This window comes from Pelodiscus sinensis, chromosome 6, assembly GCF_052426305.1.
Source record: "Pelodiscus sinensis isolate ZL-2025 chromosome 6, ASM5242630v1, whole genome shotgun sequence".
NCBI lineage: Eukaryota > Metazoa > Chordata > Testudines > Trionychidae > Pelodiscus > Pelodiscus sinensis.
Window position 1 is genome coordinate 82,237,921 of NC_143057.1, and position 19,400 is coordinate 82,257,320.

General features: G+C 42.1%; 1 protein-coding gene across 3 annotated transcripts in view; it reads left to right on the forward strand.

Annotated features, from left to right (window-relative positions):
• Positions 1 to 19,400, forward strand: part of DHFR (dihydrofolate reductase) — a 48,890-nt gene that overhangs the window by 3,491 nt on the left and 25,999 nt on the right. For all 3 annotated transcript variants that reach the window (XM_075932227.2, XM_006124331.5, XM_089779330.1), the window contains exons 3-4: positions 2,130 to 2,235; positions 6,718 to 6,844. In XM_075932227.2, the coding sequence (XP_075788342.1) occupies positions 2,130 to 2,235; positions 6,718 to 6,844 (233 nt within the window). The remainder of the gene's footprint in view (positions 1 to 2,129; positions 2,236 to 6,717; positions 6,845 to 19,400) is intronic.

Here is a 19,400-nt window from a genome sequence, read left to right on the forward strand (position 1 = left end):
ATGGAGAAGTCCGTATAAGTCAACCTCAGAGTGATGTGGAATAGCCATTGGAGGCATGCAAAAGTGATGTGCAGCTGTTTCATGTACACAAACAACAGACCAAACAAAGTCAATTTGCAGCAGACTTGGTCCACTTTGCAAGAGCATTCCAGAATACAGTAAGTACAGCGTCATTGCATGATGCGTTATCACGTGCATGCTCGTGTTTTAGGTGCCCAGTAACTCAACTTAAACCAGTGCACAACCTCCATGTAGTCAAGTCCTAATTTACTCATTTAGAAGCATCCTAATACCTAATGTTAATCTAATTTGAACATGTAGCTACAATTTTATCTGAGGTTTTAATTCTTGCAAATTTGCCCCAACTATGACAGTGTTCTTGAACAACATCCCTTTTAAAGTTATAATGCTTGACCACAACCCTAAATCACTCCTTCCCTTTCACCTCAGTGCAATAGGTGCACATCTTTGGCATGACATTTATATGCATATTGGTATGTAGCTTTCAATTTTGTTGTTATTGCTGCAAAGAGAAATGAATGGCTTATTAAATTAGATCTCAAAATGAAATAATTATTGAATGTGGGAGGAGAGAAGCAGGCTCCAGGCTGAACCTCCCAAATCCAGGACTCTCTGGTCCAGCAACATCCCTATGGCCTTGCCCAAGAGCCGCAGAGGCTGGGAAGGGGAGCCAGCTGGGAGAAAGTGAGGGCTGAGGAATCCCAGCCAGGTCAGCAACAGCTGGACTAAGGAACTGCAGGGCCATGTGGGTCAGAGAGCCCAGGCCATGGCTGGGGAACCTCCCAGTGGCAATGGGGCCAGGCAACCGGAGAATCCACAGCAGCATCAGGTCCAGCCCAACAGGGGAACCCCAGGAAACCCCTGGTGGCTGGGATACCTTGATGGCTGGAGAGTCCTGGCCCTGGCAAGGGACTCCCCAGTGGCAACAAGGCAAGGTGGCAGCTGGAGAACCCCTAGAGGCAGCAGGACCGGCGGTGGCAGAGAGGCCCCACAGGAGAGCTCCAGGGAACCCTGGCACTAGCAGCCAAGTGGTCCCAGCTGGGAATCCTGACAATGACAGGAGCCCCACCTGGGTCAGAGTTGGCAGGGTGGGGAGCCCTAGCCTTTGAGGCCCCAGGGAAAGGAGCCAGAAACAGGACAGCCAGCAGGGGAGCATTAACCACCCCTGGTCTGGCAAACTCCCTGATCTGGGATTGCTCAGGTCCCCAGGGTGCTGGATCAGGGAGGTCCAATCTGCAATTCAAGAGTTTATACAAGGTATCATCACTTAAAAGTTTCTAAATAAGCTTCCAAAAGCTTTATCTTTACCAGCATTATTGTGCTTGTGTGTAGCTTCAGTTTACACCTAATTCTATGCATGATTGTCAGTGCTTTCATTTGTACACTTTGGGTTCACACAGTGCATCATGTAGTGGTAGTGGTCTACTAAACTAGTACACTGAATAGTAGTGTGACTATTCTTATTTTTTTCACTAACATTTTAAAATAGTTAAGTTTGAGACAAAGTACAGCTTTGTAAAACAGTCCCGTTCATTTCATGTAGGTGAGTTTGTTTCCTGGGTTTGCATTAGCTTCCTGGAAATGTTTGCAATGGCAGAATTGTTTTTCTATAAGTTTGTGAGATCTTGGTTGTATATTTTTGTGAAAAAGATATTTGAAATGCTTTTGAGTTTCAATAGCAGATACTGAACATGTTGTAATTTGGTTCTAGTGAAAAGAAACAGGGTTTCAGGAACTTAGGGCCAGATCAAAGCAGCTGTGAAGCTATTTTCTTTTGGATAGTGAAGGTAGTACTGTTAATTATAAAGTATATAGTTATATTAAAACGTATGTTTTTGTTTGACTTGAAGAGTGCCTAGCAAGGCCCAGATCCTAAAAACACTTTATGTATGTTGCTATTTTAGTCATAGAAGTAATCACAGGATCTGGGCCTAAGCTTGATGTTTTATTTGCATTTAGTCTTGCTAAGGTTTTCAATTTGCACTTAAACTTATTAACCCCATTTTTCTTTGAATTTATTTAAACAGTTGAGTCCTCTAGATGTCACTAAACCACCAACTTTGATCGTGTATTAAGTTACAACTCTTTATTTTTTTTATATTACACAGGTAAACAGAATGTGTTGATAATGGGTAGGAGGACTTGGTTCTCGATTCCTGAGAAGAATCGCCCTTTAAAAGATAGAATTAATATAGTGCTTAGTAGAGAGCTCAAGTAAGTACTAATCTTGATGATCTCATAAGTACATGATGATGAAGAAACATTCAAATTTAACTTTGATTATGTAGTGTGTTAACTTTGGAGTAAACACAGCTATGAAATGCCAGTCTTAAATTACCTGGAATCATTTGTAAAATAATATTTTGTGGAGAGGGATTGGGTAAGGAGGTGAAGGACTAGTTGACAGGATAGTCAACTAGTCACTCTCCTCCCTTCCTCCCCCCCCCCCCCCTTTGCTGCCTCTTATCATATAAAGGTAGCAAAGGGTGGGGGAGAAGGAGGAGTACTTCAAAGCTGCAGTGGATCCTGGGGCCAGACCCCAGGCTCCATGCGGTTCTGCCACTTTGAAATGCCACATGGAGCCCAAGCCAGCTGGGGTGTCCCCAGGCTGCACACGGCATTTCAAAGTGGCAGCACTGCATGGAGCCCAGGATCAGCTGGGGAGTCCCCGGCTGACTCCAGGCTCCGAGCGGCGCTGCCGCTTTGAAATGCTGCAGGCAGCCCAGTGTTGGGTTCCTCACGGCATTCAAAGTGGCAGCATTGCAGGGAGCCCAGGGCCAGCAGGGGAGTCCACAGCTGACTTGAGGCTCCACCCAGCGCTTTGGCCTTTGAACTGTAGCAACAGTTGTAGGGCTGTTGCTACACTTCAAAGGCAGAGGTGCCCTATCGACTAATTGAATAGTCAATGCAAAATGCATTGACTATTCAGTCAGTATACCCGATACTTAACATCTTTAGGGTTGGAGATAAACAGAACATGCATCCTGTCTCTTATGTTTCTCCTTAAAAAAAAAAAAATCAACTTCTACTAGATTACCTGCTTTCAATCTTGTTGATTTTGTATAGAAAATCCTTTTTGTGTTTGCCTGTCTATCAATCCTAAAAGTCTGTGCTTCCTGAGTCAGGGAACACCCATTCAAGTGTGTCTGGAAACAGCTCTAGATACAAAATGTGTATCTGCAAAAATGAGTGGATGCAGGTACATGTGGATATTAAGCAGAGATTGTATATTAGTAGGGCTCTGCAAACGTACTGAGGAGAGGGGGGAAATCTCTGGGTATGTCTACACTACCCCGCTAGTTCGAACTAGCGGGGTAATGTAGGCATACCGCACTTGCTAATGAAGCCCGGGATTTGAATTTCCCGGGCTTCATTAGCATAAGCGGGGAGCCGCCATTTTTAAATCCCCGCTGCTTCGAACCCCGTGTAGCGCGGCTACACGGGGCTCGAACTAGGTAGTTCGGACTAGGGTGCCTATTCCGAACTACCGGTACACCTCGTTTCACGAGGTGTACCGGTAGTTCGGAATAGGCACCCTAGTCCGAACTACCTAGTTCGAACCCCGTGTAGCCGCGCTACACGGGGTTCGAAGCAGCGGGGATTTAAAAATGGCGGCTCCCCGCTTATGCTAATGAAGCCCGGGAAATTCAAATCCCGGGCTTCATTAGCAAGTGCGGTATGCCTACATTACCCTCCTAGTTCGAACTAGGAGGGTAGTGTAGACATACCCACAGACACTCATCAGCTAGGCACACACTCACTAGCAGTAGAATGATTGTGTGCAATACCTATCAAAAAATCTCTAGTAATAATTTATTACCCGACATAACCTAGTTATTCAAGAACATGAAATAACAGCCTAATCGTTGTCCATAATATTTCTTTATATAAAGGGGAAAGATTAGGTTATTTCCAGGAAAGAAGGAAACTAATTTTATTCCCAGACATTTATGAATCATCGTAACGGCTACTGGATGGCTTAATGAGATGGAGGTGAAATGCTTGCCTGTGTCAACAGTTCAAATCCAGTCCCAACTGCAAAGAACCCTGTGCTGCAGTGTGTAATATACAAGCAGACTGCTTTGCTCACATGGAGCACTATTGAAATCAATGGGTATCCATATGAGTTTGGCAGTCCTTCCTCATATTATACAGGGATAGTGGGATTGGCATAAAAAAGTGTTATCCTCTGAAATTTATTAATGTCCCATGTAATATAATCCAGTTCTCAGGGAACTGTTATTCCATTCACATACACATTACAATTGGAATTAATTAGCCAACTTGTTAGCCAGGTCTGGGTCTGGAAATTGTTTTACCCTCTTACCTTTGGAGCTGATGCCTCTAGAACATTACTGGGAGACAATCGTGGTTTGTTCTAAACCTGTTCCATGGATGACCCCAAAAATCACATTTCTGCAGTTTCTTGACTGCTTAGTAATTTCATTGCTTATGTTGCTTTGGGGTGAGGAGGGGGTTCTCTTTAGCTCTGTTTTAATTTTGGGTATTAATAGCCTTTAAGGGGAAACATATAATTCCAGTTTCTTAGAGCCTTGCTCCATGCTTTTCTTAAGCTACATACTCCCTAGTCACAAGCAACTCCCCTTTTAAATTATTAAATGTTAACTTGTACACATCCATAACCAGAAGCTAACAAATGTAAATGTCTTGCAAGTTAAATAATTCCTACTTACTCTTTCTCCATTCTCCCCTATTTTGAGATGAGAAATTGACTCCTCCTATCCTGCTCAGTAGAAACAAATACAGTTAAATTGTAATCCATCCAAATTACATACTTCACCTGATTAATTCATAGTAAATTGGAGCCAAAATAAAAGTAGAAAGGAATCTCACTTGAGAAGAGTGAAATGCAGATTAGAGCTTTTCTTAAAGTGGTGAGGGTGTTTGTTTATTTTACATATAGTAGTTGGTGAAGTTAATATTCATAGCTTCTAGAGCAGCGCTTTTCATGCAAAGGTTGTTGGGTTTGGGTGATATAATTGTTTTCATTACTAAGGAGACAAGAAGCGCATTAAACGCGTCAGAAGCCAAAATTGTTAAATGGTTCGAGAGAATGTTTGAGAGAACAGACTGATTACCGGAAATCTGGTGGAGCAGGCACCCAAACAGTAAAGAGGAACAGCAGGGCAGAAGTATGTTTTTATCTAATTATAGCTACATTACATCGTGCGGCCCATAATTGGGTTAAGCAATGTCACACATCTGTTCCTAAATCTACAGCATTTAAAATTTTATGCAGTTATCCAAAATATGAACTTTTGTAAGAGAAAACCCTATTAGGGACACTAGATATTGTTTATTTTAACAATCATATAACTGCAACAATTTTTAGTGGTTACACAGTTACTAAAATGTTCTCCCCACCTCCCCAGGGGACAGGACCAGCAGCCAATACACTCTCAGCTCCTGGCCCCACTCCTGAGGAGCCCCATGCCACCTCACCCTGCTACCTCTGATACAGAGGCAGCATTGTGGGGCAGCAAGAGCCCCTGTCCAGAGGGGACCCAATCTCCCTGTGTCAGAGGCAGCAGTGTGGGGTGGCAGGCAGCTCTCCTGCATGCTCTTCATTTAGAAGTCATACCGACAGTCTGAGACTGAGCCAGCCTGAGTTTAAAATGCCGAGCATGCGGGGATGGGGGGGGATGTTGCAACTAACCGGGACTATTAACTGATAAGCAATTGCTTATCCGTGAAACAGCTGACTAGCCGCTAACATCCTTATAACCCGTTCAGCATTGCATCACCATTACCCAGTGCTATTTTTGTGACAGTACTGCCCAGTATGCAGTACCGGCACCTCCAGTCAGAGCTCAACAACTTTTCCCCTGGAGTACCGGCACTTTTTCTTTTTTTTTAAAACACAAAAAAGCACTGCCATTACCCATTGTATTGGTCTATAAAGGGAAGGCCTAATTCTGCTCCTCTTAAAAAGAAACAAAATACCTGGACATAAACATGCAGCCTTCATGTCATACATAGTACTGTAGAGGGTTTATGGGCATTTGACTAGAACATAAAAAATGGCTGAAAACATTTTATATTGAAATAAATTTTACAAATCTTTTTCTTGAAATAGCCAAAGACCCACACAAACCTAATTTATTGTTAAGAGTTGTGTTCGTTGACAGAAGTTTAGTTCACCTAAAGTGATTTAAATATTGAATTGTTTGAGCATACTTTCTAATCTGACATTCAAATTAGTATAGTCCTCTTCAAGGAGAGGGAAGAATTAAAATAACTTGTTTTTATTTTGGATAGGGAGAGGATTGTTGTGTGTCTAGTTTCATTATGAAAAGTGTGATTTGTAGTAGAGGTCAAGTTGAAACAGAAGTCTAGTTGCTTGATTAGATTTATCAATCTAAGTCTCTTGCGTTAGATAAATAAACAACCCATACAAAATGTAAATCCCATAATTTATAATACAATGTAATTAATTACATTTATTAAAATAAAATGCTGATTTGTAATGCAGAAGATTCTATTCCATTGTATGATGGGAATTTTTAAACTTATTTAAAAAAACCTACCTTCTTCAAGATGGTGCTAAATGTGAAATGTATTTGGATGTGTTTATAAACAAATTTAGACAAAATATAAAATATCTATTTAAATTACACTAATTGTTGTGTTGAACATACACTACAGATATTAAACAATAAAATTTTATTTTTCTAGGGAAACCCCAAAAGGAGCACATTGTCTTGCCAAAAGTCTGGATGATGCTTTAGTTCTTCTCGACTCTCCAGAGTTAAAAAGTAAGATAGACGTAGTTTGGATCATTGGAGGCAGTTCCGTTTATAAGGTACAGTTGGAACTCCAAATTAATACTCTTTAAATGGTATTGTGAAAACATGAAGGCAGGAGCTAGGTGGCCAAGCGGTTATCCCATGCATACAATCACATGCAGTTGTAAGTGTATGGCAGAACTAGCACTGGGTACGCTTGAGCCCATATTGCCAAGTTCCCAGTGGACAGGCAGTTACTAGCAACAGTCTCTCAATATTTTACCTTTTACTACCTTATTTTTCAGAACTATGACTGTGACTGTTATTTCCTGAATCCTTTTCTTTGCTAAAACTGGTTAGAAACAATTTCAATAACTGGGACTTCTAAAATGACTTTTCTCCTATCAGTCACAGTCCAGGTCCAGTATTTGCAATCAAACATACCATCTTTCAAGGCCTTTCCACAACTGCTATACACATGCTTCGCATTTTGTGTAAAGTGCATATATACGATTTTGGCTAAACTAATTTAACCCTTTACATATACTTATTTAAGCTATAACTGGGCTTCAGGAATGGCCCTGCAATTGCAGTTCATGGCTACTAGAAACTGTATGTGTGAGCAAAAGGGAATCTGGGAGGAGCAGGTAAGCCATAAGGTGGCAGCAGTAGCAAGCAGAGAGTCGGAGACAGAAAGTGAGGGGTGTACCTATTGGTTCTAACTTCCATCACCTGCCAGTCAGCCATGCCTCATGAAGGCAGTCCTATCCCAAACCATTCATCTTCCACCACCCACACCACAGAGTCCAGCTACCCCTGACACCATCCCCACAAGTCACTTTAAATTGTCATTGCTTCCTTCTCAGCTATAGAGACACCAAACCCCATTAAAGAGACAAGGTGAGGACCAGCACAGCTACAACTACACTGCACACCACAATCCCTATTCTCAGGAAACTTTGGCGTAGGAAAGAGTACTTCCTTTCCCTTTCAGAAATTAGAAGGGGAGGCACTTGATAATTTTTAGGTGCTCCTTTAACCAGATTATGTGGACGATGACCCCACTCCCTTCAGACCTTTTTACACCCAAGATTACTTCTTAAATGATAGAACAAGCCAAGATCTACCGCCCCCCCCTTCTTGAAGCCCCACCCTCTCTATTCTCCTCTGCTCCATCACTTGCTATCCCCAACCCTTATACTGCTGCTTTTTTCCTCAATTCTTCTGTAGGAAGAGGTTTTTCCAACATTTGGCCTGTCTAGACTGGACCAAATGTCAGAAAAATCTTTTCTTTTGGAAGCTCCCTTATTCCTTGTGTAAAGAGGAATATAGGGGTGACCGAAAGATCATGTTTGCTGTTCCACTAAAAGAAGTGGAAGAACAAACGCATCCCTGGATGCAGAAGAGTTTTTCTGGGATATCTCCGGGATCCTGAAAAACTCCTGCAGTCTAGCCATACCCTCGCTGGGCTGAGACAGTATGTCTGGGGTGGGAATGAGGGATTTGGGTGTGGGAAGGGGTGAGAGGAAGCTCTGGGAGGAAATCTGGATGCAGGAGGAGGTGGATAAGGGGACACTGGCTCAGGGAGGGGGCTCCAGGCCAGGCAGTATTGGGGTCAGATATCGGGTTAGGGTACTAAGCAAGCCACAGACTTGTGGATGTGAGGGTTCAGGAATTTGGTTTGGGGTATGTGAGGGACTCAGAGCAGGGGGTTACAGTGTATGATAGGCTCCAATGTAGGGTCTGGGGGAAAGGGGAGTGCAGGAGTGTTATGATGCTGTGGCCAGATGGGGGCTTGGCCCCAATTGGGGGTTTGTTGGCCAGGCTTCATTTTTAAATAAAATACTATGTCAAACACAAAGTTTCTGCATTGTCTTTATTTCTGAGAAGGGCAGGGAACCTGTTTTGAGTCAAGGGTCACTGACCCACAGAAAAGTCAGTTGGGGCCACACAAGTGAGATGCAAAAAAACCCTCTTCCAGCCCCCCCTACCCCCCAAGCTTCACTAATGTGGCCCCAATTGTGTTGGTGGAAGCAGGGGACATAGTACTGGAGAAGGGTGCTAGTGGGTGCTTTGGCAGGGGATAGGGTGCCAGTGGGGACAGAGTTCTGTGGCTGGGGAGAGGGAACAGGGCGCAGGAGAGAGGGAACAGGGTGCCAGGAGGGCAGGGAACGGGGCCAGTGGGGCAGAGTCCTCTGCACCCGCCTCCTCCCAGGATTCCCCCCCCCCCATGGGAAGCCGGCACGTGCCTCCTATGGGCCCAACTCCTCACTCCCCCGTCGCACGCCTGCTCCACGCCAACACCCTCCCATCCCCCTCCAGCGCAGGGAAGCCCCCGCACACACCTCCTCCCGGGCCAACCCTTCCTCACGTGGCACAGGGAAACCCCCGCGTTCCTCCGGGGCCGACTCACCCCTCCTGCAGCGCAGGAAAGTCGCTGTACTTCTCCTCCGGGGCCGACACCCCCACCACACCACAGACCTGGTGATCACGGGTATAGGGACATCTGCCTCTTAAGAGTCACGACATTCTTCCCTTTCCCAGAAGTTATGATTGATTAAAAGTTGGGCTTCCCGCAAGGTATTTGCCTCAGGATTTCTGGTAGCTCACACACACACATTCAGGGTTTTTTTTTATTTATTCCTAGCTAGTAGATTTGGTAATATTTTTTAGCATGGAAAAATGATCACTGATCATCAATTCTAGATGATCCATCCTCATTGTATACTTTACAAAAAGGTAAGATTTTTGAATCCCTTTGCTAGGACTGATTAAGGTAAATTTATATATTTTCCCTGTAAAGGACAATAAGGTGTCCTTACATTCATTTAATAGTTGTAAGAAACACATTATTTTAAAAATATTTTTATCTTTCATATTACTGTAATACTCCTAATTTGCAATCTTAAAGGAAAATGTAGAAATAGTAGTTACCCTTCATCACCCAACATCTGAACCCTCTGCTTCCATTTTTAAAGGAGATGCCTTTTTTGGTGCTGAACTCTCTTCTGATTTGATATAGTTACACATGAGAATAAGAGTGGTTGACTTGGCTTCTGTCTGAATTTCAGAAGGAGGAGCAACTTAAGCAGATGTAATTTCTTCTTGCACATCCATTGGTTCAAAATGGGCATTTTAATGTTCCCTTCTCTTACAGTGAATTAATTTTACATTGTAGACTTCTTACTTAGTAAACTTTTATCTTACCCTTATTTAGAAAAATTAAAAATTGCAATATGAAGACTTGATCAAAAGTGGCTTCACGGCATCTTAACGGTACTGCTCAACCGAATCTTCTTTTAAATTGAACCCTTTCCATTATTTGAAGTATCTAATCCAGACATCTTGTGAAAGTTTTTAACTTACTGGAAATAATATGACAATTGTGTACAGATTTCTGTATTTAATTAACATTATAATTTTAATTGTAAGGATTTGATTAAATATGTAGGTATATTTTTAGTGCTCACATCAGGTGTGTACTGTAGTTGGATGGTAAGACTATCTGGAACATTAGCTACCAACACAGCACTACATGGTAATCACCTGTGAATACTAAATACTTTTGGATAATTTAAATAATTTTATCCACCGACAGTAGGTATCTGCTTTTTAAAGCTTTGTTTTGATTGTACTGCTGTGTGTGAGCCAGCATTACTTCTTAGATGCAGACCTATGTTGGAGGCAGTAATGAGTCACCACCTCTTCAGTAGGAGATTCAGAAGACAATGGGTCTCAAATACAGTGCTGCCTAGAGATCCTGAGAACAGCCATTGCATCACCCTGTATAATAATGTAGCCTGTGCTCTTCTCAGCTTGTCATCAAGGGGAAAGGGATGCCTGGCCGTATCTCCTTCTGCCTGTTTTGATGTTTGGACACGTAGATGAGCTCATGGACTACAGCTGTTTTTGTTCTCTGAATCAATGTGCAAACAAGAGAATTAGGAGAAGTCTTGTCACTAAGATGGCTTAGAGATGTAACTCTAGAGAAAACATTTTCCAGAGCATTCTGGCGTGTCCTCTCTTTGCTTCAGTAGATCCTTAAAGAAGTAAGATTTTTCACGTTCTTATAGAGCCAGCAGCAGCGTATTAAAAACAACCAGGAAAGAAGCTCTCAGAATCTACTTCTGATCCAAACATCATCTTTGATTTTGTCAGAGAATTGTGCTGCAGGGACAACTATCAGCATAAATTATTTATTTACGTTCAGATTCATCCAGACAAATGGGAACTTCATCCTTCTGCTTTATTGATCCATTTCATTAGACACAATTTCTGGCCTTTGGTTTCAGAAGTATTGTTCAGCAGGTTCAAGAATCTCTGGGATATTAATGGTAAATATCCTGTCTAACCACTGGACTTTAAACCAGGGGTAAGGAGTCATCTATTGATTTACGTCCTTCCCATCTGTAATGTGTGGGGCTATGTCTAAGCAGCATCATTATTTCGGAATAACGGATGTTATTCCAAAATAGCACAGTCTGTGTCTACGCAGCAAGCAGTTATTTAGACATAGTATCGAAATTATGTTGAGGTGGAGGACTTCTTACTCCAACTCCTGTAGCCCTTGTTTCATAAGGAGTTAGGGAAGTCAGAGGAAGAATGCTGTAACTCAGCTTGAGTATAAAGCTTCCTTGATCACAGGATGCTGTTTCAAGAAGGAGGATTGCTAAGCAGGGATGGGGTTCACCTTTCGAGGAAAGGGAAAATTTGGATGCAGACTTACTAACCTAGTGAGAAGGGCTTTAAACTAGGTTTGATGGGGCAGGTGACCAAAGCCCACAGGTAAGTGAAAAATATGGCGCCTGGAAGATGGCTCGAAATGGAAGGGAGTATGGGCTATTATAGCTGAGATAAAGGAGGGATAAAACAGAATTGGGAAGCAAAAATCAAATCAGTATCTTAGATGCCTGTACACAAATGCAAAGAGTATGGTAAATAAACAGGAAAAACCTGAAGTGTTAATAAACAAACACAAGTATGACATACTTGGTATCACAGAGACTAGGTGGGATAGTAAACATTATTGGAATATTGGTACCACATTATTGGAATATTGGTACAGAAGTGTGCAGCTTGCTCAGGAAGGATAGGTGGGGGAAAAAAAGGGAGGAGGTGTTGTCTTATATATTCAAAATGTTTATACTTGGTCTGAGGCGGAGACGGATGTAGGAGATAGACTTGTTGAGAGTCTCTCAGGTAAAAAAGGGGTAAAAAAACAAGGCTGATGATGCTACGGGTCTACTACAGACCACCTACACAGGCAGAAGAGCTGGATGAGGCTTTTTTTAAAACAATTAACAAAATCATCCGTAGTGCAGAATTTGGTGGTGATGGGGAACTTCAACTGTCCAAACATATGTTGGGAAACTAACATAGTAGGGCACAGATTATCCAATAAGTTCTTGGACTTCATGGGAGACAATTTTTTATTTCAGATGGTAGAGAAAGCTAATAGGGAAGAAGCTGTTCTAGATTTAATTTTAACAAATAGGGAGGAACTGGTTGAGAATTTGAAAGTGGAGGGCAGTTTGAGTGAAAGTGATCATGAAATCATAGAGTTCATGATTTTAAGAAATGGTAGAAGAGAGAACAGCAAAATGGAGACAACTGATTTCAGGAAGGCTGATTTTAGTCAACTCAGAGAGCTAGTAGGTAAGGTCCACGGGAAGCAAGATTAAAAGGAAAAACAACTGAAGAGAGTTGGCAGCTTTTGAAAGGGACATTACTAAGGGAACTATTCCACTGCGTACGAAAGATAGGAAGTATGGCAACAGACCGCCATAGCTTAACCAGAAGATCTCGCATGATCTAAAAATAAAAAGGAGTCAAATAAAAAGTGGAAACTAAGTCAAATTACAAAAGACGAATACAAGCAAACAACACAGGTAAGCAGGGTCAAGATTAGAAAGGCAAAGGCACAAAATGAGCTCAATCTAGCAATAGACATAAAGGGTAACAAGACATTCTAATGTATTAGAAGCAAGAGGAAAACCAAGGGCAGGGTAGGCCCATTGCTCAGTGAAAAGGGAGAAACAGTAACAGGAAATTTGGAAGTAGCAGAGATGCTTAATGATCTCTTTCTTTCCATCTTCACCAAGAAGTTTGATGATGAAGGGATGCATAACATAGTGAATGCTAGTGGAAATCATTATTAAGTTTACAGATGATACCAAGCTGGGAGGGGCTGTAACTGCTTGGGAGGACAATGTCATAATTCAAAATGATCTGAACAAATTGGAGAAATGTTCTTAGGTAATTTTGTGAAGCTTAATAAGGACAAATGCAAACTATTCCACTTAGGAAGGAACAATCCATTTCACACATACAAAAAGGAAGTGACTGTCTAAGAAAAAAGTACTGCGGTAATGGTTCTAGGGGTCATAGTGGACCACAAGCTAAATATGAGTCACTGTGATGCTGCTGCAAAAAAAGCAAACATTCTGGGGTACATTAACAGAAGTGTTGGAGCAAGACATGAGAAGTGGATTTTGCCCATAGGTGCAGCAATTCAAAGGGTCTTTGCAACGCGGAGCGGGGGATCAGCTGGAGTCCTCAGCTGATCCCAGGCTCCAAATGTACTGCCCCTTTAAAGCGCCAAAACAGCATTTCAAAGGGGCAGTGCAAGGAGAACCCGGGGTCAGCTGGGGACTCCATCTAATCCGCAGATCCACTGTTGCAAAGTCCCTTTGAATTTTTTAATCACTTGACAGCCCTAAAATTATTCACCCATTAAGAACCTCAATTTCAGTGTATGCTTATTGGCAGGGCTTGACGAACGGCGGTGAAAGCCGCTCACTAGCCCCGTGCTGCGCATGCGCAAGACCCGCATTGCGCATGTGTGTGCCTCAAATGAACGGGGTGCACGGCTGAAAACTACTCGCCACGAGCGAGTAGATTCAATACTTTGTCAAGCCCTGCTTATTAGCAGCAGCTAAAGTCTTAGGCAAAGAAATAAGATTATACCCAACTGCCTTCCTCTTATCTTTGCAGTACCACTAAATCTCTCTCATGCACACACACAGATACTTTATTTTAAATAACAATATTTTTAATGTCAAGCTGACATTGATTGTTCATGGATCAGTTTCCTTTTTCAACCTAATGACTGAATCTGAGGCACACACAGTTCAAATAGCAATGCCATCCTAACTCCACTACAAAAACAGATTTCTAGAAAGCTTCAGGTATTACCCCCCCCAATACATACACACTTTAGCACATCTTGTCAGTAAGCTGAAAAATAGGAAGTATTTACATATGGATCCTTCCCACTCACACTGGGCAAATGATAAAGATGACTGCAGACATCTGTGGTTTCATTCATTTCTTCGGTGAAATGGTGGTATTGCTCATCTGAACTCCTACGAACAGCTGCTATGAACACTGGAAGCCATGTCTTTAATTTTTCAGTTGATTGCATCATTGGAGGGGAAGTGCTTTAACTTGACTAGCATCAGCAGATTCCAACATAATATTAGTTACATTGAGAAACATGTTGCAGTCAGTCTTTTCTTGCTTATGAGGTTTGGCAGCTTTAATTATTCATAAAAATTCTAAGCCTGATAGAGGATTTCATATTTATAAGATATCCACGTATTTAAATAAGTCTTATTTTACAAACCCATAAGCCTTTATTTGAGGAATTAAGTGGATTCCTTTCCTATAGATAGATGTGTGGTCTCCTTATGGCTCAGTGTTCCCTCTTTTCAATGCTGTATGCACACCCACAATCAATTGTTCATTATTATAGTGCACCTTTTCAATTTGTCAGCTAGTGCAATATGCTTTGATTTGTTTCCACTAGAGAAGAAAGTAAATCTGGAAGTGATGTATCTAGAAGAACAGGAAAAGACAGAAAAGGGGGATGGAGGATGTTTGATTCTTTAAGACAATAGTAGCAATTTGACTGTATATCAAAGGCTTCACATGCTAAATTGCAGTGTGAAAGTCTAAATAAATTATTCACCCAATAAGAAACTCAATTTCAGTGTATGATTATTGGCAGTAACAGCTGAAGTCCTAGGCAAAGATATAGTGTACTTAGATCTCCAGAATACCTTTGTCAATGTCCCTCATTAAAGGCTCTTAAGCAAAGTAAGTTGTGAGAGGATAAGAGGGAAGGTCCTCTCATGAATTGATAACTGGCTGAAAAACAGGAAACAAAGGGTAGGAATAAGTCATCAGTTTTCAAAATTAGTTTTCCTCCAACGGTCCATACTGGAACTAGTCCTCTTCAGCATATTTATAAATTATCTGGAGAAAGGGATAAACAGTGAGGTGGCAAAATTTGCAGATGATACTAAACTGCTTAAGATAGTGAAGACCAAACCAGACTGTAAAGGGTTTCAAAAGGATCTCACAAAACTAGGTGATTGGGCAACAAAATGTCAAATGAATTTTAATGTTGACAAATGCAAAGTGATACTTATTGGAAAAACTAATCCCAACTGTACATATAAAATGATGGGGACTAATTTAGCTATTAGGACTCAATAGAGATCTTGTAGTCTTTGTGGCTAGTTCTCTGAAAACATCCCCTCAGAAAAAGCAAACAATGTTGGGAATCATTTAAAAAGGGATAGAGAAAATCTTATTGCTTCTATATAGATCCATGGTACGTCCTCATTTTGAATACTGCATACTGATGTGGTCATTTCATCCCAAAAAAGATATAGTGGCATTGGAAAAGGTTTAAAAAAAAGGGCAATAAAAGGAATTAGGGATTTGGAACATGTGCCATATGAAGACAGATAAAAGATTGGGACTTTTCAGCATAGAAAAGAGGAGACTAAGAGGGGGTATGATACAGATCTATTAAAATCATGACGGGTATGTACAGTAGACTTCCGATAATCCGGCATCCTTGGGACCCAGGTGGTGCCGGATTATCAGAAATGCCGGACTATCGGGAGGTACTCTGGCAGGGGCGGGTCTCGTCGGAGGGGAAGCGGGGGAGGAGGCGGGGGTGTGCCAAACCCTCCCTCCTGCTGCAGGGAGGCAGAGCCTACGAGCGGTGGAAGAGAAGAGGCGGTGACAGGCAGGCAGCCGCATTCAGGACGTTCTGGTCAGTTACAGTCACTCCGGCTGGATCCACAGCCGACACGTAGTTCATGTAACTTTCCTCTCTACTGCCGGGAGGAGGGGGGGGCAAGGGAAGGTAGGGGTCGGTGGGGTGGGGGTGTGCGGATATATACACTGCTGATATATATACAGTCTGTTAATTATTCACTTAAACACTAAAAAATGCAAATTTTAACAAACCCCTGAAACTTAAATCTGTAACTTTATTTTGCCATGCTGCACAATTACTCATCATCAGATGAAACCAGTGCTGCTTCATCCCTGTTATCATCCCCCTCTTCAATATCCTCCTCTGCTTCTATGGAAGTGTCAACAACAGTAGGCTCTGGTGGTGGTGGTGGTGAAGAAAAAGGCTGAACTGTCTTCTGTGCCCTTGCAAACATATCCCTGAGATCAGCTTGCTTAGAGGACTGTGACTTCTTAGCATAAAAGTTATTCAGAATAATATGAAGGTTCATCACTTCAGCTGCATTATATTGGCTGCAAGACTCTGCAAATTCTATAAATTTGGAAATAAATTCAGTTGCCTCTCGCCAGGTATATTTTGCTCTCTCCATCACTTCCTCTTCTTCTTCTTCTTGAGGTTTTTGTGGATTCAAAACACTTTCAATGATCGTAGCATCACTCAAAATTTCTACAACTGGTTCATCTTTGTCCATGGCAAGCCATTGTTCAATGTCATTTTCTGAGAGCTTTGCAACAGCATTCTTCTCAGAGACATTTTCAATTATTTCTTGTATGTTACTAATGTGCTTAGGCCTAACATTAAATCCACAAAATTCCTCTTCATCAGAAGAATCCTCACAAAACATGATGCTAGGCCAAAGTTTCCTCCAACATTTTCGTACAGTAACCTTCTTTACGTCTTTCCAAGCCAATGCAGCAGCATACACAGCGTCCTTAAGGTTGAAATCAGATTGAAATTCAGAAACACTGCAGGCTGAGTTTACCAACTTTTGGACAAAAGTCCCCCTGTAGAAACACTTAAAGTTCTGTATCACACCTTGATCCATCGGTTGGATCAAAGATGTCACATTTGGTGGCAAATATGTAGCGAAGATATTTCCACTTACAAGCTCTGAAGCGGGCGGATGTGTTCAACAGTTATCGAGCAAAAGAACAGCTTTACTATCCTCCGGTAGACCCTCCTTTCTAAAATTCTCCTTAACTGCGAGCACAAAATGGTTAAAAAAAACAGTCCTTAAAGATTTCTGACGTCATCCAAGCATTCCCCTGTGCCTCAAATCACTGGCAAACTCGTAAGAGTTTTAAATGCCCTTGGTTTTTTGTACTTCCCTATGACAAGAAGCTTAAGTTTATGCGTGTCAGATGCATTTGCGCATACCAGAACTGTAATGCGGTCTTTGTTCATTTTGAAGCCATGAGCAGCCTTTTCACCACCGCCAACTAGAGTAGAGTTTGGCAAACAATGCCATAAGAGCCCAGTTTTATCAGCATTGTACATTTGACAAGGTGACAACCTGTGTTCCTCCACCAACTGCTCAAAAATAGCACTATACTCCTCAGCAGCTACATGATTGGCAGACTTTTGCTCACCACTGATATCTAATTTTCGGATCCCATGCCGATCCTTAAAATTACGCAACCAACCTTCTGAAAACACACATGATTTGCTAATATTCATTTGACTGTGAAACTGTTTTGCTTTTTCTATGAGCACTCGCCCAGTAATGGGCTTACCTTCAGAACGCTTTGCACTAAACCACTTAAAGCTACATCCAACTGTGCCATCTTAGGCATTTTCAGGGTTTGCCGTAGCGCAGTACGTTTAGTAGGTGCTTTACTTTCAGCAACAAATGCTCGCAATTTATCCTTCTGTTTCTTTGTCATAGATTGTCGAAGATCCAACATTAAATTTACTCATGATAACATTCCGATTTATGCTTCTTTCTAGCATCTTTATAATTTCTAATTTCTTGTTCAGTGTCAGGGTTATATGCTTCCTTTTTAAAGTTTTCTTACCACTACTACTAGCACCTTCATTCACTTTTGACTTCATCACTATGTACACTCTGATGGGCAAAAATATTCAAAAGTCAAAACAGCACTCTCCAGTGGGTCACAATGCTAATGGCAGACTGACTCAATGCCTTCCGGTTCACTGGGTTCAACTGCTGCCTCTGTTTTTTTGCGCAAGCTCACTCACTTGATCTTTTGATCCTGAACTATCAGTCTACTGGTAAAAGCAGCAGGGACAGGGAGGGGAGATGATCTCTTGTGAGTTTCAGCAGCAGCCTGTCACCTGCGGATCTACCTGTTCCCACCGCCCCCGCTCCCCCCGCAGTAGAGAGGAAAATTACATTAACTGCGTGTCGGCTGTGAATCCAGCCGGAGTGACTGGAACTGACCAGAATGTCCTGAATGCGGCTGCTTTGGCACACCCTCGCCCCCTCCTCCTCTCCCTCCCCCTCTCCCAATGACCCCTACCTTCCCCTGCCCCCCCTCCTCCCAGCAGTAGAGAGGAAAGTTACATTAACTGCGTGTCGGCTGTGGATCCAGCCGCAGTTAATCAATTACTCTAACAACTTGAAGCAGCTGCCGGAGCACTTCCGGGTTGCAGTTGGTGCCGGACCATCAGGCGTACCGGACCACTGGATGCTGGACCACCAGAGTTTTACTGTAGAAAGTGAATAAGGAAAAGTTATTTACTTGTTCCCCTAACATAAGAACTAGGGGTCACCAAATGAAATTAATAGGTAGCAGGTTTAAAACAAACAAAAGGAAGTTTTTCTTCATGCAGCACAAAGCCTGTGAAACTCCTTGCTAGAAGATGTTGTGAAGACCAGGACTTTAACAGGGTTTAAAAAAAAAGCTAGATAAATTAATGACGATTAGGTTCATCAATACTTATTAGCCAAGATGGGTAGGAATGGTGTCCTTAGCCTCTGTTTGTCAGAGGCTGGAAATGGATGACAGGAGAGGGATCACTTGCTGATTACCTATTCTATTCGCTTCCTCCAGGGCATCTGGTATCAGACACTGTTGAAAGACAGGATACTGGGCTACATAGACCTTTGACCTGACCTAGTATGGCCATTCTTATGACTTCTTGAAAATCTTAGCCAAAATGTTCAGCCCTTAGCCCAAACATTAAGTATTCTGGGGGAAATAATCAGTAGTTGGGGTATATATGTGCACTCAGGATGCCATGGTTCAATACCCTGCTTACTAGGATGGCTCTGATCACTCTGCTGCATGGAACACTACAGCAAGTATGCATTATACTCTAATTATCTTCTCCTTAAGGGGAAGTTGCAGACAGTGCCTAGCAGATACCTGGCTGTAGCAAATTCTGAGGGTAAAAAAGGCCATGCCATACTGAGAAAAATACCAGTTTCTATAGCTGTGGAGTTCATAGAGCTTTTAAGCAGAATATAGAAAATAACACCTTAGTTATTGTTTCTAGCTATCCGCTAATCTAAACAGGGACCACTGTCTCACTTAACGCGGTTTTAATTTCTATCATGAAAGAGAAACTTTTTTTTTTTCTGTCTAAAAACCATTTTTAAAATGGAGGAAAAGGTAGGA